We start from the raw sequence: 22,991 nt of genomic DNA, 5'->3' as shown, positions 1-22,991 counted from the left end.
GTGAGTCAGAATCAACTCTACAGAAACAGGTTTTTGGTATCAGCTGATCTTTGACAAAGAACAAAATTCCACTAAATGAGGAAAACACAGTCTTTTTAACAAATGGTGCTGGCAAAACTTGATGTCCATCTGTTAAAAAAGAAACAGGACCCATGCTTTACACCATACACAAAAACTAACTCAAAATGGATCAAAGGCCTAAATCTAAAACCTAAAAGGACAAAGATCATGGAAGAAAAAATAAGGACAATGCTGAGGGCCCTGATATATGGCATAAATAGAATATAAACTATAACTAACAGTGCACAAACACCAGAAGATAAACTAGATAATTGAGAGCTCCTGAAAATTACACACAAAAGACTTACCAAAAGAGTAAAAAGAGAACCTACAGACTGGAAAAAAATTTTTGACTATGACACATCCAATGAGGTCTAATCTCTCAAATCTATAAAATACTTCAACACCTCAACAATAAAAAGACAATTAATGCAATTAAAAAATGGGCAAAAACTATGAAGAGACATTTCACCAAAAAAGACATTCAGGCAGCTAACAGACACATGAGGAAATGCTCGTGAGCATTCGCCATTAGAGAAATGCAAGTCAAAACTACAATGGTATACCATCTCACCCCGTTACTACTGACACTAATAATAATAATAAAAAAAAACAGAAAACAACAAATGCTTGAGTGGCTACAAGGAGATTGGAACTCTTATGCATTGCTGGTGGGAATGTAAAATGGTACAACCACTATGGAAAATGATATGGCGCCTCCATAAAAAGCTAGAAATACCATATGATCCAGCAATCCCACTCCTAGGAATATATCCTACAGAAATAAGAGCTGTAACACAAATAGACATATGCACACCTATGTTCATTGCAGCATTATTCGCAATAGCAAAAAGATGGAAACAACCTAAATGCTCATCAACAGATGAATGGATAAACAAATTATGTACATACGCACAATGGAGTACTACACAACAATAAAGAACAATGATGAATTCGTGAAGTATCTCACAACATGGATGAATCTGGAAGGTATTATGCTGAGCCAAATAAGTCAATCACAAAAGGGCAAATGTATGAGACAACTATTATAAAAACTCAAATAAAGGTTTATACACAGAAAACAAAAAACAATCTTTGATTGTTACAAGGGTGGGAAGGGGTTGGGAGCGTAAATCACTAACTAGGTAGTAGAGAAGTGTTAACTTTGGTGAAGGGAAAGATAACACACAATACAGGAAAGGCAGCATCTCTTGACCAAGGCAGTTAGAGAAACTTCTTAGATATGTCCAAACACTTTGAGGAACTGAGCTGCTGGTGCTGAGGGCTGGGGTCCATGGTCCTGTGGGACTTCTAGGTCAATTGGCATAGTATAGTTCATAAAGAAAATGTTCTACATCCTACTTTGGTGAGTAGCGTCTGCGGCCTTAAAAGCTTGTCAGTGGCCACCTAAGACACATTTACTGGTTCTTTCCTATCTGGAGCAAAGGAGAATGAAGAAAACCAAAGACACAGGAATATATTAGTCCAAAGGACTAATGGACCACAGGAACCACAGCCTCCAACAGCCTAAGACCAGAATAACTAGATGATCCCCAGACACTATCACTGACCTCTCTGACAGGGATCACAACAGAGGGTCCCAGACAGAGCGGGAGAAAAATGCAGAACAAAATTCAAATTCACAAAAAAGACCTGACTTACTGGTCTGACAGAGACTGGAGCAATCCCTGAGTTTATGGCCCCTGGACACCTACTAACTCAGAACTGAAGCCACTCCTGAAGTCCGTCTTGCAGCCAAAGATTAGACTGGCCTATAAAACAAGCAATAACACATGTGAGAAACCTGCTTCTCAGTTCAAGCAAGTATAGGAGACCAAACAGGCAACACTTGCCCAAAAGCAAACATGAGAAGGCAGGAAGGGACAGGAAAACGCATGGTGACCCCATGTACAGCGGATCAAAACACTTCCCAGTTCAGAGTCATCGTCCCCTATGATCAGTTTCAGATTGTATCATTGTGATCCCTATGCTTTCCACTGTTTGATTTTTAGAAGTAGATTGCCAAGCCTTTCTTCCTGTTCACCATGATAGCAACACTCAGGCCTCCACTGACACACAGGTGGTGGCTGAGCACGTGGTGGGTTACCAGCCCTTCGCATATTTGGCTCAGATATCTACCACAAGAAGCTGAACATAACCATTTTCTTCCCCCCATTGCTCTTTGACATGTTTTTCAGATAAGTGAACATGCTATGGTTTTGTTGTTATTGGTTTTAATGCTCTGAACTGGTAGAGCGTTTCTGTGGGGCTCCATCAGAGCCCTGGTGGTGTGGTGGTTAACAGCTTGGCTGCTAACCAAAAGGTCAGGAATTCAAATCCACCAGCTGCCCCTTGGAAGCCCTATGGGGGCAGTTCTACTCTTTCCTTATAAGGTCACTATGGGACAGAATTGACTCAACAGCAGTGGGTTTGGTTTGGTTTGGAGTATTAGTGCAGAGGAGCCTGGGTCAATGACTGTCTTTTCTGTGGGTGCAACACCTTTCCTTATCTGTTTTCTCAACTCATTTCAAGTGAGGCTTATCTGAATACCCTGAAAAATGCTCATGTGAACTGCTGTTAAGCCAAGAGTTTCCCTTCCCTCCCCCATCTCCTGTAAAGATGCGATTGAGTTTGTGTATGAAGAGGACTTTTCAAAAAGGTAGACTGAAGAATTCGATCATGTGTGACTCCTTCACAGCAAAACGCGGCTGCTTACTTTTGTGGGGCTGCCTGTTTATACACGATTTCAGAGCCTGCTGTTCTCTGACTTGCCTTCTTTATTTCACCCAGGTGGACAGTAATTGCTCAGGTCTGCAGGAGGTGGAAGATTTGTGTAGACTACATTGTCTCAGCGTGGCTCTTCTACTCTGCTTCCCTCTATCTCAGAGAGCTCGGACTCGGATCATCACTTCCCACTGGATTAAGAATATTCATACTTTCTTAAAAATGGTAAACATACTTTATATAAGTTGATGGTTTCAGCATGAGAGATAAAAATCATGATCACCATTAAAAGTATTTTGGAATAATGTCGGGTCTACTGAGCTGTAATAAATTAGCTGTATTAAAGAATACCATGATATATCTGTTCTACAGAGACATGAGAACTTTCGTATTTTTCCTTCCTTGATTCTCTGACAAGACCATGTTTTTGTTTAATCAACCACAGAAAATTACTTGGTTGAAGTTGTATTCTTGGTTTAGTTATTGAGTGCTGCGGTAACACAAATACTACCAGTGAGTGCCTTTAAAGAACAGAAAATTGTTTTCTCACAGTTCAAGAGGCTAAGAATTTGAATTCATGGCATGGTTCCAGGGGAGGTCCTTCCTGGTCTATTTCAGCTTCAAGCAGCTGCCAGCAATCCCTGTAGATGCATCTGCCTCTATTGCCTGTCTCCCTCTTTTTGTATGTGTCTGTGTCCATTCTGCTCTTTTTATAACTCAGAAGTGACTAGATTTAGAACGCATCCAAGTTGGGTATGACCTTGTTAACACAATAATGAAAACTCAGTTTTCAAACAGGATTATAGTTACAGGTATTAAAAACAAAAACAAAAACTACCAAACCTGTTGCTGTCGAGTCGATTCCAACTCATAGCAACCCTACAGGACAGAGTAGAACTGCCCCATAGAGTTTCCAAGGAGCTCCTGGTGGATTTGAACTGCCAACCTTTTGGTTAGCAGCCATAGCACTTAACTACTATGCCACCAGAGGGTACAGTTTAAGCTGTATAATTCTGTTCTTAGAGAAACTGAGAAAACCAATGTATGACTTCATTTTTTTCTGTTTATTATAAAAACATTTGAAAGAAAAGTTGAAAATTGTAGAAAAATACATACTATGTACTCATAGTCCCACTACTCAGATCAATACTATGAACTGTTAATACTTCCGTTTAATTTCTTCCAGCTTTTTTTAGGGTATAGATTTGCTGTGATTATTTCTCATACGATTACACTCCTATGTATTATATATTATTTTATTTTAAAGCTCTTCTCAGTTTTTTTCACAGTATTGGTTAGCAACTTGATAGATTCCCTGAAATAGGATTACTGTCCAAAAGCATGGAAATTTTTGAGAATCTTGATACATATTGTCAAATTGTCAGCAAAGATATTTTATAACCAATCTGTCAGGCAGCCAGTGTACGCTTGTTTACTGAAGGTATATTCACTGTGACAAACCCAGGGGTAGGGTGGAGAAAACATACAAACACATTTCCCCTCCCTACTCCTTCCATGGAGCTTTCCTTTTCAAGGAATTCAGATATCACTACAATCACTAATAAAATAATTCCAACTGTGAAAATGGTATGCAAGGGGAACTAGAGGATACTTTAGAAACTGATGTTAGTCCAGATTTACTCAGTGTGGAAAGGATGGTTTCTCTGAAGAAGTGAAGAGAAGTAAAGTAACCCAAGGCCTGAAGAAGAGTAGGAATTAGCTAGGGAAAGAGAGGAAGCAAAGATTTTTGAGAGAGGAAACAGCATGTGTGAATGTCCCAAGGTCACAAGGATCTAAGATAATGTTCAGTGTGACTAGAGAAGAGAAACGATGACAAAACTGAAGAGATGGATATGAGAGGAACCGTTTATTACTATCTGTGGCTGTTTGGATTTAGGAAACCATAAAGATAATGAGCAATTACTGAAGGGTTTCAAGCTGGGGGTGACGTTGTTTAAAAAGTTTTCTGGTTGCAGTGCATAGAGTGCATTCTGGACACACAAAGCTAAAGATGAGGAAACCACCGAAAGGTTGATTTATATAAGTGATGATGGCGACATGGGTGAAGCTGGTGGCAATAGGGATGAGTAGAAGTGGAAAATGCAGGAGTTATTTAGGCTGTGGAACTGACAAGGTTAAGTAATTGGATGTAAGGCGTAAGGAAAAGGAAAAGTGGGAAAGGCGACTTCCATATTTTTTGTTTGACCAACTGTGTGGATGTTGCCATTGGAAGAACATTTTGAGGTGGAAAATAATGAGTTTTGGAAATAGTATGAGGCAGCAATGAGGAATCCAAAAGTGTATATCTAGAAGGCAGTGTAAGTGTGCTTCGGGCTGGAAATAAGGATTCAGGGACTCATTAGCCTATGGATGGTACCGGACACTATATCAATTACGCACTGTAGAGTAAAGAGAGAGCAGGTCTTGGTTCAGCGTCTGAGATATTCCAGAATTTAATGGTCAGGTGGAGGTGTGAGAATTGGAAGAAGACACTCAAAAGAAGTTACTGTAATAAATGGTAGAAAACTAGGAGAATGTGTTATCATGGAGGTCAAATATATAGTTTTTTTTAAAAGAGGTAGTGGTTTATATGCCAAATTCTGCAGATAGTTTAAGGAGGTTGAGTAGAGAAAAAGTGTACTGAACTTAATGACATAGGAGTCATAGTTGGTTATTATTATTTAATATAGAGTGGTGGGATGCAGAATACACAATGAGTGGAAGGTTATAAAATAAGGATACTGGAGGAAACTCTTTTCTTGGAGTTGGTTTTGATTTTAGTTCATCTCTAATCTTTGTAATTTTAACAACTTTATCAGGTTACCCAGAAATATCCCCAATGACATGTCTTATGGGGAAGTTATAAAGGTTATGAAATGATTATATGACTCCTTGCTAATAATGTTTAATTTTCAATTTTCAGAAAAAATGGTGTGAATACTTTATTCTAAGAAATATAAACAATTTTGGATCTTGGAATCTGAATCTAAATCATCTTTCTGACCTAAACGATGAGAACTTGTTAAAGAATATTGCCTTTTTCTATGAAATTGAAAATGTTCAAGGTAGTACCTTAATAGACATTAAAATTATATCATTATGTCAGAGATCTACCAAAATTATAAAAAACCCTTCCAAATTTACCAATACATAACACAATGATACTTTTGTTTCCTCCAGTTTTGGTTGTATATATACATAATGGAAACCCTGGTGGCATAGTGGCTAAGCGCTACAGCTGCTAACCAGAAGGCTGGCAGTCTGATTCCACCAGGTGCTCCTTGGAAACTCTATAGGGCAGTTCTACTCTGTTCTATAGGGTCACTATGAGTCATAATCGACTTCGATGGCAACGGGTTTTTTTTTTTTTTGTATACATAATTATTGCATATTTTGCCTTTTCTTAGCTCCATATTATTTTTAAAAATTGAGTTTGATGTTATGGTGTAATATTGATAGGTGTATTTTTCATTTAAATGGATTCTTTTTTTATAATACTGCAATTAATACAATCTTCTCACTATTATTGAATATTTAAGTGTGCTTTTCCTTTTCCTAAAAACAAAGCTTCTTGAAACATCTTGTAAATATAATTTTTCCTTCTTTGGACTGATTTTCTTAGAATAAATTTCCTGAAGTGGTTTATGTAGTTGAAGAATAATGAAACACTTTTTAAACGTTTTTCCTGAATGTACATTATTAAAGTTTCTTTGGCCCCTGGGATTTAACTGCCTTTGATGGCAAGCATAAAATTTAGCAACCATTACTATTTTTTTTTTTTTTAATTCTCACCCTACAGGAATTCTGTAACCTCTCAAGAAACTGGTTTTTAATGTTTTTAAATTGCAAACTTTTATGTGGCATATTGCTTTTCATTTTTTAAGAGAATAATTACATGTTCATCATTGACATTATTTAATAAGAGAGCTAGCTATAGTTGTAACCCTCAGTAATTAAATTTATAGAGAAAATGATTTTTAAAAACCACTGCTATACTGTCATTGCTAATTTTTATGTAGCTGTGCTGTGGGACACACTTTTACTATTTGACAATCTTTCCAGAGCTCTATGAATTTAGTCCAAAAATGGCGCTTGTGTGTGTAGAGGGTGGGAGGAGTAATGACCTTTCAGGCTTTAATAGTTTTAATTTTTATGCAGAGTTACATATGAATTTGGGAGATTTGATTAAGAAGGATTATGAACACCTGTGGAATTCTGTGTGCCACCTGGTTAAAGAATTTGATGTTGGAAAACCTTTTCCTTTGAGAACAACAACAGGATATTTTCTTGGAAGGGCACTGTCACCAGTTCGAGGTAATAAGTCACCAGATTAAACTAAAATAAAAGCATGTTTACCCTGCAAACTGTTTAGAAGTTCTAATAATTCAATTCTTAAAAGTATAAGTAATTTTATTTTATTGTGCATTTTTGTTTACTTTCGAATTGTTATAAAATATGCACATTTAAGTGTGTAAAGTGAACCGATCTGAAGTGTACAGCCCTATGAATTTTTACATATCTGTGTATATCTATGGGGTTGCTATGAGTCAGAATTGACTCAATGGCAGTGGTTTTTGTTTTGTCTGTATCTAGGAGGCCTGGTGGTACAGTGGTTAAGAGCTCAGTTTCTAACCAGAAGATTGGCAGTTCAAATCTACCAGCGGCTCCTTGGAAAGCCTATGGGGCAGTTCTCCTCTGTCTTGTAGGGTCACTATCAACTCGATGGCAAAGGGTTTGGTTTGGACTTTTTGATCTGTATCTATATCTATGTCTGTATCATCTATATCGAGTCATCACCCATATCATGATTGTCTTAGGCTGAGTTCTCTAGAGAAGCCAAACCAGTGAAGCATCTATATATATACACACAGAGAGAGAAAGAGATTTATATCAAGGGAAAGGCTCACGCAGTTGTAGAGGCTGGAAAGTTCCAAGCCCATGGGTCAGGCCAGAGTATTCTCCTGACTTACATAGCTTTGGGAGTTGGAGGAACCAAGATCCGAGGAATCCCAAGATCTGCAGTCAACCTGCTAGCTCAAGTCCCAAGAACTGAGGTCAGACAAACAGGAGCCGGCTGCAGGTTCCGGAGTGAGTAAAGCCCATGAGCCTTGCCAGAAAGTCTGGCTATATTGGATGTAGGCCACACCCCCAAGAAAACTCCCTTTCAATTGATTGACTACTCACAGCAGATCCCATCGTGGAGGTGATCCCATTATATCAGATCTCATCATGGAAGTGATTACATCATTATACAACTGCCAAACTACATCATAACTGCCTAACACTGAGAGTCATGGCCCAGCCAAACTGACACAGAACCCAAACAATCACAATGATATATAATATTACCAGTACCTGAGATAGTTCCCGAATGCCACTTCCTGGTCAATCCTATCCCTACCCTCTCATCTCTTCAAGGTAAACACTATTCTGACTTTAACACCTATTTTGAGCTTCGTTTATATCTGGCTTTCTCCAGTCAACATAATGTATGAGAGATTCATGCATGTTGTATTTTAGGAGTATTTAGTTAAAATTATCATTGCCACAGTGTGTCCCCTTGTATGAATATACCACAATTAATTTATCCATTTGGGACATTTCCCAATTATTGACTATTATGCATAAAACCATTAATGAATATTCTTATCTTTTTTTGGGTTTTTTTTTTAATACATATTTTTAGGTAGATATGTACCTTTGTTTATTTTTTTAGTATGCACATAGATGTGCAGTTTTAGGAGTGACTGCTGCTGTCGAAATGTTTTCTAAGGTGGTTGTACCAGCTTATGCTCCACCCTCAATGTGGGCATTTTTGAGTTGTGAACATTTGTAATTGCTGATCTTTTTAATTTTGGCCATTCTGATGGGTGCATAGTGGCGGCTCATTGTGGTTTAAATTTTCATTTCCTTTGTGAGTGATAAGATTGAGTGATATTTCATATAAAATTGGCCATTTAGATATCTGCTTTTGTGAAGTGCCTGTTAAAGTTTTTTGCCCATTTAAAAAATATACATTGTCAATATTTCACAGTTAAGTCTGTGATTCTTAAATTGCTTTTTGTATATGGTGTGAGGAAGGAGTTATTTTTGAACCTCCATTCTGTTTCACTGGTCTGTCCTTAAACCTTCGTTTATCCTTAAGCCAACCACATGACAAGGTGCAGAAACTAATACAAACATATTCATAACACAATAAGGAAGAAATACTCATAACTATTACAGTTCTTGTTTCTGCACATGGTCACGTGGTTGTAGCTGGTATTTATAACTGCCTTCTCCCACTGCCCATTCCATATTCCCTTTGCCCTTAGCAAATATTTGTACTAAGAAGGCCCTATGGGATATCTTGATTTCAGGCATACTCTTTGTTACCTCCACTGTGTAGTAGCAACCCAATTTCCCCTTAGTAATCAGGACCAATCAATCCAGCCAGTACAGTAACTCTCTTCGGTGCTACTGATTCATAGAGAAAGAGCCCCAAATGGCCAGTTGCCAGTCTCAAGTTACAATTCAGTAGAGTCATAGTTGTGTCTCCTGGTGGGAGCATTCTTGTCTTTGGAATTAAGATCTCTAGACCAGCAGAACATAAGGTCACAAGGACTGAAAGCAAAATTTTTGCTAGTAGATCACTGGAGGTAATAGTGAGTAGAGCCACTCCCATGTCCATCTTTTGATTCCTGGACCTGTGAATTCTGACTGTGAAAGAAGTACCACCATTTAGATGCTGATTTAGAGCATATACAGCCTCCTGGAGGGAGCCCTGCAAGATATTGCCAGCCCTGTAAAGTATTACCACTTAGATCATACTGTAACTGCCTTCAGAAGGCCATTCCACTGTTTTATCAAGATAGGTGCTTCAGGATAGAGGGAATATGATAAGACCAGTGAATTCCACTAGCAAAGCCCATTGCCAACATCATTTGCTATGAAGTGAGTTTCTTGATCAGAAGCAATGCTGTGTGGAATACCATGACAATGAATAAGGCATTCTGTAAATCCATGGATAGATTTGGCAGGGAAGGAAAATCTACATCCAAAGTGTCTATTCTAGTAAAAACAAAACACTGCTTCTTCCATGATGGCCAGATTGTTCTTGGTGAGTGAATGTCCATGTTGTTGAGCCCATGTATAACCTCTATCCCTGCCACTATGGCCGCTTTGTTCATGAGCCCATTGGGCAATGAGAGGAGTGAATGAAGAAAGAAGTTGAAAAGTATCCACATAATGGATCATCCTATCTACTTAATTATTAAAACTTACCTCTTGTGAGGTTACCCTTTGGTTAGCATTCACATAGGACACGAATATCTTGACATTATTTTCTCATTCAGGGAAATTACCTGACTTCCTTGACACCAATTTTACCATCATGTCCCTTCTGAGCCCCTGACCATCTACTCAAATCATTGGCCACAGCTTAGGACAGTATAGACTCATACCTCCAGCCATTTCTCCTTCTAAGCAAAATGAACATTCAAATGCACTGCTCAAAGTTCTTCCCAGTGGGAGAATCCCCCCTTCATCACTCTTGAAGCATGATTAATTACTTTTGTGTGTGGCCTTTCTAGCCACGGTCTTGAAACTCCCACCCGGGTGATTGGGCAGGACTATGTGATAAGGTAATTGTGGCCCACCAAGGGGATTGATCAGTTTTGCCTTAAAAGAGAGTCAATTCCAGAGTGGAGAGGAGGATCCTACCACCACCAAAGAACAGCCAGGAGTGGAGAGTGAGTGCTTTGGACCTGGGATCCCTGTGATGAAAAGCTCCTGGAAACAGGAGACTGAGAGAGAGAGATCAAGCTATAACCCTGAAGATAGTGAGAAGTGGTGGCAGGAGAGACCTGGCAGCAGAAGACAGCACAGTGAGCTTCCTGGTCCATGGAGAGAGAAAGCTGAGTGCCTTTGGGGAGAAACCTGGGGCCAGGGAGAAGTGTGCCTGTAAACACTGGGAAGAGGCTGTCCTGATGAAAGAACTGTATCCTGAGTGTTTCTGAGCCAGACACTGCCCCCAAGCCATTTTACAACTGCCCTTCAAGAATTTCTCACAAAGGCTCTGTAGTTGTTCAGCTATCCACTTTTGGGTGGTGCCTGCACATCATGCAAAACCGTCTGTAAACCAGGCCCAAGTTTTCTTTTCTTCAGCCAACGGGTTGTAGGAAACTCCCAGTTAGGCCAGAGATGCAGGCTGGGAGAGAGAATGTAATGTAGCAAGGGTAGGGACCATGGGTACTTGGGCCACTTCCTCCTGTAACATACTTATGTATTCAGGGCCTCTTTGAGCATGATCTTATATGTACCATTTCCACTTTATAATACAGTGCTGCTTTGCATACTCAACTTTATGGACTGACAGGTCACACAACACCAGTTCATAAAGTGTAGTTCAGTTCACATGGCAACTTGGTGGCCCATGTTTAAGCATTCAGTCTCTATTAAGGCCTAGTAGCAGGGAAAAAATACTTCTCAAATGAAGAATAATTACCTGCAGAGGAGGCAATGCTTTACTTCAAAATTCCTAATTCTGCGATTCACCTACAGCAGCCTGTCAAAGACTCGGAATAGCCTCTCTATTGGCCACTGCCCCTTTAAGCACCATCACATTTGCTGGATCATATAGTCCAAGTGGCAGAGCGGCTTGCACAGCAGCCTGGACCTGTTGCAGAGCCTTCTGTTCTTGGCATCACTCAGACTAGCAGCTTTTTGGGTCCCTTGGTAAATGGGCCAGTGTGGCACACCCACATGAAGAATAATGTTGCCTCTAAAATCCAAAGATGTCCACTAGACATTCTGTCTTTTTTTTTTTTTTCCTTGTAAAAGGGGTCTGATGCAGCACCTTAGCTTTTACCTTAGAACGGCTATCTGAGCATGCCCCATACCACTGGGCCCCTAGAAATTTCACTGAGGTGGGAAGCACCTGAATTTTTGTCCGGTTACTTATCCACTCTCTGGCATGCAGATGTCTTACCAATAAGTCTAGAGTTGTTGATACTTCCTCCTTACTAGGTCCAATCATTATAACGTCATCAACGTAGTGAACCAGTATGATGTCCTGTGGAAGGGAAAGGTGATCAAGGTCCCTTTAAATTATGGGCAGTAATTTAGTCCCTGGGCTAAATCCTTTAAGTTATGGACTGTCATTTAATCTCTGGACTAAATTATGAGGTAGGGCTGGACAGTGGATATACCCCTAAAGTAGGGCAGTAAATGTGCTTTGCTGACCTTGCAGGTGGAAAGCAAAATGCTTTTGGTGGTCTTTACTAACAGGTATGGAGAAAAAAACATTTGCCAGATCAGTAGCTACATACCAGGTACCAGGGATGTGTTACTTTGCTTAAACAATGAAACCACATCTAGAACAGCAGCTGCAATTGGAGTCACCACCTGGTTAAGCTTATGATAATCCACCGTGATTCTCCAGGATTCATCTGTGTTCTGCACAGGGCAAACAGGAAGTCACCACCCTTGCATCTTTTATGTCCTTGATGGTGTCACTATCTCTGCAATCCCATTAGGAAGTCCGTAGTAGTCCAAAGTATCTAAGACACAGTCTCCCCATCCTTTCTCCTAAGAGCATTTTGGTTGTCCTTCTTCCAAGACAAATTTGTTTGTTCTTTTGGCAGTCCATGGTATATTCAATATTCTTCATCAACACCACAATTCAAAGGCATCAACTCTTCTTCGGTCTTCCTTATTCATTGTCCAGCTTTCACATGCATATGATGCAATTGAAAATATCATGGCTTGGGTCAGGTGCACCTTAGTCTTCAACACTTTAAAGAGGTCCTTTGCAGTAGATTTGCCCAGTGCAACGTGTCTTTTGATTTCTTGACTGCTGCTTGCAGGGGTGTTGATTGTGGATCCAAGTAAAATGAAATCCTTGGCAACTTCAATCTTTTCTCCATTTACCATGATGTGGCTTATTGATGAGGATTTTTGTTTTCTTTATGTCGAGGTGCAATCCATACTGAAGGCTGTGGTCTTTAATCTTCATTAGTAAGTGCTTCAAGTCCTCTTCAGTTTCAGCAAGCAGGTTGTGTCATCTGCATAACGCAGGTTGTTGATGAGTCGTCCTCTGACCCTGATGCCCTATTCTTCTTCATATAGTCCAGCTCCTCGGATTATTTCCTTTTCCTCAATAAACAATCATCTTTGTAAAAGGCCATGGGCTCATTTGAGGAAGGCTGGGAGAAAGACTAACATTATACATTTTTGTCAGTGTAGCAGGGTCCTTCCACAAGGAGATTTGGCCTCCCTGTGCTTCAAAGGGCTCTGGGTCTATAAAAACAGGAGCCCTGGTTGTGTAGTGGTTAAGCGCTCAGCTTCTAACCAAAAGGTCAGTGGTTCGAACCCACCAATCACTCAGTGGGAGAAAGATGTGGCAGTCTGCTTCTGTAAAGATTACAGTCTTGGAAACCCTTGAGGCCAGTTCTACCCTGTCCTATAGGGTTGCTATGAGTCAGAATTGACTCAGCGGCAATGGGCTTGGGGGAAGCTTTAAAATGGCTCAAGTTTCAGAATTGATTGAGGGGACATCCCTCCCTGTTTTGATGATTCAAGTCAGGCTTATGTTCACTTGACCTAGAACCCTTCCTCTTATACAGATCAAGTAAGAATTAAGTAGGCTTTCCATCTATTTCACATCTAGGGATACTGTGATCAACTAGGCAATGCCACAGATCCCTTCCAGTCAGACTATTCTGATTACTGCTTTGACTGTGCTGTCCATTACAGTAACCATGCCCACCTTGTCTTTGGCAATTAAGTGCCACCATTTCCCCTCTGACACACTTGGATCTAATTTATCCAATTGCATTTAGGGATTACAATTTGATGAAAGCAATTCCCACTGTACTTTTGACCTATAGCTTTTCTCCCCTCACAACTTTATTTCTCATAGTCGTGGTGAAAGGTGTATCCTCATTTCCTTCCCAGGATGGGTGAGCAGGTGTTAACATTACTATCACTCTAACATTTCAATCTCCTCAAGCCTTTGCATACCTACCTCTACCAAGACAGCTCTAGCATTTCAACTTCATTTACTGTAGGCCACCTTTTGGTCCATGTATCAGCCAACCAACAAAACAAACTATTGGAGCCCTTTCTAGCCCCTCAAGCTACAACACTGAGTCCATAACATTTGGTGAGCCTATAGCAGTAAATTCAGCCTGATCCAACTTCATGGTCCTTCCACATTATCCTACATTCTTAATTCCCACACGCATTCCCCAGACTTATTTCTGTATAGAATTGAAAAGTCATGCACTTATTGTTGTTCTTGTATAGTTCATTTCCTCATGAGTTACACTTTGTACCGCACCCTTTAGAGCCTGCTGGGACTCAAGTTTAGTTACAAGTCTAGAAGCAAAGAGGAGTGGCAAAAAGGTCTTGAGGAGAATCAGCAATATTTTCTTGCAAAGCAACTACTTCAGAGGAAGTCATTAAAGATTCTTCAGGCAAAGCAGGATTAACTTATTCAAATAGTGATAGATGGGCTGCTGCTTCTACTACAAAGAAGACCCAGCAAAGTTCAGTGATTCCATGTCTTCGGCTTCACTGGGATTTTCCCATATATTCCCATACCAGTTTTCAGGATCTCACTCCTCCCCAATCAATGCCCTCACTTTAAGAGAAGATACCCTCTGAGGTTAGACATTCAGTTTGTAATTAAGCCACTTACAGAATGACACTTTGGACTTCCTTTTCAGAAATCTCATCCCTGAGGTTATAAAAAAAAAAAAAGAGGTTATAGGAGGTGTTTATTTTGGGGCAGACATAGAAGCTTTAAGGTCATTTATGCATTGATAGAGCTAGGAATTTGAAGCCCGAAGCTCATCCTTTTCTTTCTGGACTTTGTCCGTGTAGTTAGGAACAACCAGCAAATCTCTTCTTAGTTTGACTAATATGTTCTATCAAATACATTGTCACTCAGAACTTTGCCTTTTATAGACATTTTATTAAGAGTAACCAATGGTGATATTTTGCATTTTTTGATTGCCACATTATGACATGGTCTATAAGTGCTCTCTATTCCAATGGAAATATAGTCATTATTGTCTTTAAATCTTTTCAGATCAGAGAACCAATTCCAGAAAAGCCAGAATCAATTCAGAAAACTAACCTTAAGATTCTGTTACCCTGAAACCACTTCCAATACCAAAATTTGTGTCAGTCAGGATTCTAACAGTGCAAAAGAACCAGTAGAATGTATGTGTGTATGTGTGAGTGTGAGTGTGTGTGTGTGTGCGCCCTGGTGGCTCAGTGGTTAAGCTCTTGGCTGCTAACCAAAAGGTCAGTAATTCAAATCTATCAGCTGCTCCTTGGAAACCCTATAGAGCAGTTCTATCTACTCTGTCCTGTAGGGTTGCTATGTGTCAAATTTGACTTGATGGCAATGAGTTTTATATACATACATACATACATACATATATATATATATATATATATAATGTCTGGACCAATGAGCAACATCATGATGAATGGAGAAAAGATTGAAGTTGTCAAGGATTTCATTTTACTTGGATCCACAATCAACACCCCTGAAAGCAGAAGTCAAAAAATCAAAAGACGCATTGCATTGGGTAAATCTGCTGCAAAGTACCTCTTCAAAGTGTTGAAGAATAAAGATGTCACCTTGAAGACTAAGGTGTGCCTGACCCAAGCCATGGTATTTTCAATCGCATCATATGCATGTGAAAGCTGGACAATGAATAAGGAAGACTGAAGAAGAATTGACTCCTTTGAATTGTGGTGTTGATGAAGAATATTGATTATACCATGGACTGCCCAAAGAATGAACAAATCTTTCTTAGAAGTACAACCAGAATGCTCCTTAGAGGCAAGGATGGCGAAACTGTGTCTTACATACTTTGGACGTGTTGTCAGGAGGGATCAGTCCCTGGAGAAGACATCATGCATGGCGGAGTACAGGGTCAGCAGAAAAGAGGAAGACCCTCAACGAGGTGGATTGACACAGGGGCAGCAACAATGAGTTCAAGTATAACAACGATTGTAAGGATGGCTCTGGACCGGGCAGTGTTTCGTTCTGTTGTGCATAGGGTCGCTATGAGTCGGAACCAACTCAACAGCACCTAACAACAACAACACAACAATATCCCAAAAAACCCAAAAACCAAACCCACTGCCATCAAGTTGATTCCAAGTCATAGTGACACTATAGGACAGAGTAGAACTGCCCGATAGAGTTTCCAAGGAGTGCCTGGCAGATTCGAACTGCCGACCTCTTGGTTAGCAGCCGTTGCACTTAACCACTACGCCACCAGGGTTTCCAACAACAGTATATATATTATTTTTTACATACATACACACACACACACACACACACACAAAGACATTTATTGCAAGTAATTGGTTTACATGATTGTGGTATCGGCTAGGCAACTATGGAATCCATAGGGCACACCGCAAGGAAGGGCATATTAGAACTCTCCAGCACAGGTTGAAGCTGCAGTCCACAGGCAGAATTTCTTCTTCTTCAGCAAAGTCTCAGTTCTGCTCTTAAGGCCTTTCAACTAAATGGATCAGGCCCACTAGATTATCTATGATAATATTCCTTACTTAAAGTAAATAGGTTACAGATTTTAATCATATCTACAAAGTTCATTTATAGCAACACCTAGTTAGTGTTTGATGGAATAACTAGGAACTCTAGTCTTGACAAGTTAACATGTAAAACTGACCATCTCAGGGAGAACTGACACCTCAACAATATTGAGTCTTCCAGTTCCTGAACATAGCCTATCTCCCTATTTATTTAGGTTTTCTTTAATTTCTCTCAGCAGTGTCTTGTACCATTTAGTGCAGAGATCACATGTATTTTTTGTTATATTTCTAGGTATTTAATTTTTTGATGTTATGAATTATATTTTTTAAATTATTTTTCAATGATTTATTACTTAAATATAAACAATAGATGATTGTATGTTAATCTTGTATTTAAAGGGTTTTTGCTTTATTTTCAAACATTTGGGAATTTTTTCTAGCTGTCTCTGTCATTCAATTTTAGTGTAATTCCACTGCAGTAGGAAAAAGCACTCTGTATGTTTTCAATCTTTTGATATGCCCATATGTCCATTTTGGTAAATGTTCCATGTTCACTTACCACGAATGTGGTTTCTATACATGTTTTGTGCAGTATTCCATGTTGTTGTTGTTAGGTGCCATTGAGTCAGTTCCAACTCATTGCGACCCGGTGCGCAACAGAATGAAACACTGCCTGGTCCGGCTCCATACCGACAGTTGTTGCTTTGCTTGAACCCATTGTTGGGTTCCCATTGACATGCAGCCACCATGTCAATCCATCTCATTGAGAGTCTTCCTCTTTTTTGATGATCCTCTGTTTTACCAAGCATGACATCTTTCTCCAGGGACTGGTCCCTACTGACTACATGTCCAAAGTATGTGAGACATAGTCTCACCATCCTTGTTTCTATGGAGCATTCTGGTTGTACCTTTTCCAAGAGCAGTATTCTGTAGAGGTCATTTAAGTCAAGTTGCTTAATACAACCAAAAACCAAACCCACTGCTGTGGAGTCAATTCCTGCTCATAGTGACATAACCAAAAAACCCTTTGTCATCAAGTCGATTCCGACTCATAGCAACCCTATAGGACACAGTAGAAGTCCACAGGGTTTCCAGGGAGTGGCTGGCGGATTCGAACTGCCGACCTTTATGTTTAGCAGCTGGACTCTTAACCATTGCACCATCAGGGCCCCCATAGTGACAGAGTGCTGTTCAAATATTTTTGTACTGTTTCTGATTCTTTTTTTGTCAGCTTATCCTATCATTTACTAAGAGAAGTATGTTTAAATGCTCAGCTATGACTGCGGAGTTGTCTATTCTTTTGTTTCATAAATTTTGTCTTATATAATTTGAAGCTATGTTACTAGGTGCAATTGAATATAACATTATATCTTCATTTTGAATATGCCATTTATCATTATCATTACGGATCATTATCATTATGTATCTGTAGAAATATTTCTTTTTAGTTTTTTTGTGGTGAAATATATGTAACATAAAATTTACCATTTTAACCATTTTTAAGTGTGCTATTCAGTGACATTAATTACACTAATATGTTGTGCAGCCATCGCCACTATTTCCAAAACTTTTTCATCACTTCAAACAGAAACTCAGTAGCCGTTAAGTAATAACTCCTTCTTCACTCCTTCCCCTAGCAACTAGTAGTCTACTTTTGTCTCTGCGCATTCGCCTATTATGGATATGTAGAAACAGTTCTTGCCTTAAAGTCTATTTTGCCTGATAAACCAAAAAAATGAAAGAAGAAACCAAACCCATTGCCATTGAGTTAACTCCAACTCATAGGAACTCTAAGGACAGAGTAGAACTGCCCCCAGGGTTCCCAAGGAGTGGTTGGTGGATTTGAACTGTACAACCTTCTGGCCAGCAGCCAAGCTCGTAAACACTACGTCACTTTGGCTGATATTAATATACTAATCCAACTCTCTTTTGGTTTCTTTTACATGGTCCATCTTTTTGCATTTTTTAACTTCCAACCTACCTGTATTTAAAGTGTATGTCTGTAGACAGCATATAGTTGGGCCTCATTTTTTCACATTGTCTGACAACTGTTATCTTTTACATGGAGTGTCTATCTTATTTATATTTAATATAATAAATTATAAAGTTGGGTCTAAGTTTACCATATTGCTATTTGCTTTCTATTTATTTTTCTGTTCTGTGTTTTTTTTAATCCTCCTTCGTATTAGACAAGTTTCATTTTGTATCCTCTGTTAGGCTTCCAATTACACATTTTTGTATTATTTGTGTAATGATTACTATAGAGGATACATTTTCATTATTAATTTTTTATTCTGCCGTAAATTAGAACTCTTGACATTTCCTGAACATTACAAGAACCTTACAACAGTTTAATTCCATTTTCTCCCCTCCTGTCTTCTCCTATAGTTTAAATGTATTTTACAACTGTTATGAATCTAAAAAATACCATTTTTATTGTTGGTTTAATAGGTCAATGTTCTTTTGTGTTTTTCCACCAAGTTACCCTTCTTGGTGTTCTTCATTCTTACCTGAAATTCCCTTAATTCACTGGAATTATTTTTCTTTCAGCCTGAAGGACTTCCTCTAATATTCCTTATGATGTGTGTCTGCTACCAATGAATTCCCTCAACTTCGTTTGCCCAAAATGTCTTTATTCCACCTTCGATTTTGAAGGATATTTTTGTGGTTAGAGAATTCTAGGTTTGCAGTTTTTTCTTATGGCATTTTAAAGATATCATTTCATTGTCTTCTGGCTTCCATGAATTCTGAAGAAAAGACTGCCCTCTGTGTTATTGGTGATCCTTTGTAGGCCCTGGTAATGTGATTTCTTTTCTCTTTATCTTTGGTTTTAAGCAGTTGTGTGTTAAAGTACCTAACTGTGGTTTTCTTTGTATTTGTACTGTTTGGGGTTTACTGAGCTTGTTGGATCTATAAGTTTATTCTTTTAATCAGTCTGGGCAAATCTTGACCATTGACTTTCCCATTCTTTCTCACTCTTCTTCTAGGATATCAAATTCCAGTATATTGAATAATTTGACTCTGTCCCATATGTCTCTTTCAGTCTATTTTCCTATTTCCATTATTTTTCTCTATTTCTGTTGGATATTTATCTCCTGTAATTAGGTTGATTCCAACTAAACTAGACCAAACCAAAAAAGCAAACCCATTGCCATCGAGTTGATTCCAATTCATAGTGACCGTATAGGACAGAGTAGAACTGCCCCACGGAGTTTCCAAGGAGAGCCTGGTGGATTTGAACTGCCAACCTTTTGGATAGGAGCCCTAGCATGTAACCACTAGGCCACCAGGTTTTCCAACTGAACTAGATAATCAAGAACAAACTGTGTATCTGATTTCCATTTGCTGAAAATGGCTCTGTACATAGCCAGAAAAAAAAAATTGGTACAATTTATCTTGAAGTAATAAACTCTTTGGATGACATTTAGTAAATATTTCGGATAATATATATTTTAAAAATCCTATTAAAAGCATAGCTGAAGTTAAAAAAAAAAAGTAAGGAAAATATAAGAAAGAACAGGGATTAAGTCAAAACTGAAGCTATACTTCCTTGGAGGCATTTTCTGATCTCAGTGACGGAGGCAGTTTTAACTGCCTTGTGTAGGGACAGGGGACAAGGGCAAACAAGGGAGGAGGAGTATCTTAGATTGTTGCACAAAACTGAGACACAAAGCTTCTACCTCAGGGACAGTGTGAAACAAATAAACAAAAAAGAAAAACTCTACCTTCAACAGAAGCAGATAAACTTATAAGAGTTTGAGACTACAGGGTTGCTTTACTCTTCCAGGAGTCTGGGATTTATATAATATGGCATCAGGGACCCTCAGTCAAAATATTAACTTTTCCCCATTTTTTGGTGTCCCCTAAGGACCTGCTAAATATTCTCTGTAGTAACATTCTATCAAATGGGCCCTCACACATATAAAGCCCTTCGATTGGTCTCAAATAGGACATGCACCCGTGCACACGCATGTGCGTGCACACACACACACACACACAACTAGACACATCATAGTGCAACGGCAGGATATAAAAACAAAACTCTTCAAAGAATTGAGAGAAAATGGCTAAGTACAAAGGAACAAAAGATAGAATAGATAGAACAGATAAAACACACTTAACAACAAAAGAAGGAAAAGATAATAGAGTAAGGCCTGTTTTCCAAGTTATGAGACAGAATAATAGTCATTGTAGGATAGTTACCCAGAAAAAGTACAATTTAAGAATGAGGAAATAATACAGGTTTTTCAGATACCTAAGAGCAGAGTTAACCACCATCATGCCCTCGCTAAAGATACTAGTATAGGATATAATTCTGGGAGAAGGAAATGATCCCTGAGGAAATGTCATACATGCAAGAGGAATACAAATAAATATTGTATGCATTAAAAGAAGGGTATTGTCTAGAATGGGAGCCTTGGTGGTGCAATGGTTAAGTCCTTGGCTGCTAATCAAAAGGTCAGAGGTTCGAAACCACCAGCGGCTCCGTGAGAGAAAAGATCTGGTGCTCTTCTCTTGTGAAACCTAGGAAACCCTATTGGGCAGTTCTACCCTGTCCTATAGAGTTGCTATGAGTCAGAATTGACCCGACGACAAACAACAATATTGTCCAGGATATAGGGGTGGAGGAGGTTATAATGATAACTTTAGTTGTCAAAATGTTATAGTTTTCTTCACTTGTAATTACAAACAAGACTGAATAAAAATAATCCCCTTCGTCCGTCCGTATCATGTTTAGCTTGTAAGCCATATATAGGAACTTTGAAACTGAAGTTCATGAAGACCTGAAGAGTATTCTGTGGTGGATAAAAAAATTTCATTTTTACTTTTTCTTATTTGTTCTCATCATTTAATTTTCAAGGACATCTATATGTAGGTGATTCTTCTTTCTTTAACCGCTATTTATTTACCTTGACATAAGAAATAATGATACGAGAATTTGGAAATAGAAAGCCTGTATGTTTTTCTGTTTGTCTACCTATCTCTTGATCCATCTACTGCCGTTAACTACCAGCCTTTCTATATGGCTGTATACTATTTCTTTATACTCTGTCTTGCTTTAAAATGTTTGCCGTAAGGAATATTTCCTTAGGAAGAGCTAGATTAGTAAACATTAATAAGATTAATCTAAAATTATGTTTGTGAAATGTTGATAATAATGTTCAAAAGTCTTATAGGATAGTTACGTACTTCCTTCCATTTTAATTTATATTTCAGAAACCTCCTTGGAAAACATGCCTAATTTGGGTTTTATTCCAATGACATCCGCTGTAATTGATGCATTTGTTGGAGACATGCTGAAGGATTTGCCTGTTCTAAAGAGGTGCTTAATTTAGTGCTATAAACTTAGCGAATACTTGTGAAATGAATGATCACTAAAATGTCTATGTAACACGTTATATCTGAATACAGGAAGTTAGACATAATAATATGACTGTTACATATAATATATTTAAGTGAATGTGCTATCTAATGTACAAGCATGACGTGAACATTACTACCTAGGAGGCTGGGTGGAGCAAGCAGTTTGTGACTGGCCACTAACCTAAAGGTTGGTAGTTCAAACCCACCCAGTGGGTCCATGGAAGAATGCCCTGGCACACTGCTTCTGTAAAGCTTATAGCTTACTCGGTGCCACATGGGGTCTCCGTGAGTCAGGGACCAACTTTACGGCAGCTACCAGCAGCAAGAACAACAGATAAAACTCTGTATAGTGTAAACTTTGTGTGTAATCATTCAGCTCTGTGATATTTAGTAAACAGTTGTCAAGCTTGATGGAACTTGTATGGGAATAGTAGTGATTCGTGGTTCTTATGTCTCTTGAAAACCACTTGGTTTCTACCACCCACATCATATCAAAGAAACAGAAAAAAGGGTTGTAAAAATTTTGTATTATTATAAACTGGATTTTATGTGTGTTGATCTGCATTTGAAGGACTTAAAATTTAAAATAATGTTTTTTTTTCTTTTTTACAGTGATGATCCAGTTGTTACTTCACTAGTTAAACGGAAGAAATCTGTTGTACTTTTTCAATGGCATGCTCACAAGCTCCTTAGTGATGACTATGACAGGACCAAGTGTCAGTTTGATGGTGAGCTCTGTGACCATGATAAGTTAGAGTTTGTACGAATTGACTTCTTCTCTTTTGTTGAATGGGGGAAAAAATGCTATATTACAAACAAAGATTATATTTTTGAATGAGACTGGTCCACACATAATTAAGGAATCACTTGAGGAAGTATGCTATTTGAATAATTCCCACCATATTGACTGGCATGCAACTGTAGGTGTGCATACAGACGTATCTATTAAATGAAATGGAGATTTGGTCACCTTTTAGGAAGTATGCATACGTGGTCTTGTCACCAAAAATATGAGATGCTGTTACAAATCTGTCAGATTCCTAAAACTATGAATTATCACTTATAAATCCCCGGATGACACAAATGGCTAAGCACTCAACTACTGGACAAACGGTTGGTGGTTCGAACCCATCTAAAGGCATCAGAGCCATGAAAATTCTGTGGAGAACAGTTTTACTCTGAAACACATGGGGCCACCATGAGTTGGAATTGACTCAAAGGCAGTTTTTCGTTGTTGTTGTTTCTACTTCTCCAAGTCAAATATGCCAATACAACCATAG

At 38.8% G+C, this 22,991-nt stretch overlaps 1 protein-coding gene across 1 annotated transcript in view; it reads left to right on the top strand.

Moving 5' to 3' along the window:
- The window catches only part of LOC126065112 (probable ATP-dependent RNA helicase DDX60-like), a 146,456-nt gene that overhangs the window by 26,382 nt on the left and 97,083 nt on the right, over nucleotides 1-22,991 (top strand). Inside the window, 5 exon segments of the mRNA XM_049864801.1 lie at nucleotides 2,851-3,009; nucleotides 5,708-5,849; nucleotides 6,943-7,098; nucleotides 21,565-21,670; nucleotides 22,324-22,439. Coding sequence (XP_049720758.1) covers nucleotides 2,851-3,009; nucleotides 5,708-5,849; nucleotides 6,943-7,098; nucleotides 21,565-21,670; nucleotides 22,324-22,439 — 679 coding nt within the window.

Source organism: Elephas maximus, chromosome 21, assembly GCF_024166365.1.
Source record: "Elephas maximus indicus isolate mEleMax1 chromosome 21, mEleMax1 primary haplotype, whole genome shotgun sequence".
In the NCBI taxonomy this organism is placed as follows: Eukaryota; Metazoa; Chordata; class Mammalia; order Proboscidea; family Elephantidae; genus Elephas; species Elephas maximus.
This window is presented reverse-complemented; position numbering and strand designations above follow the sequence as displayed.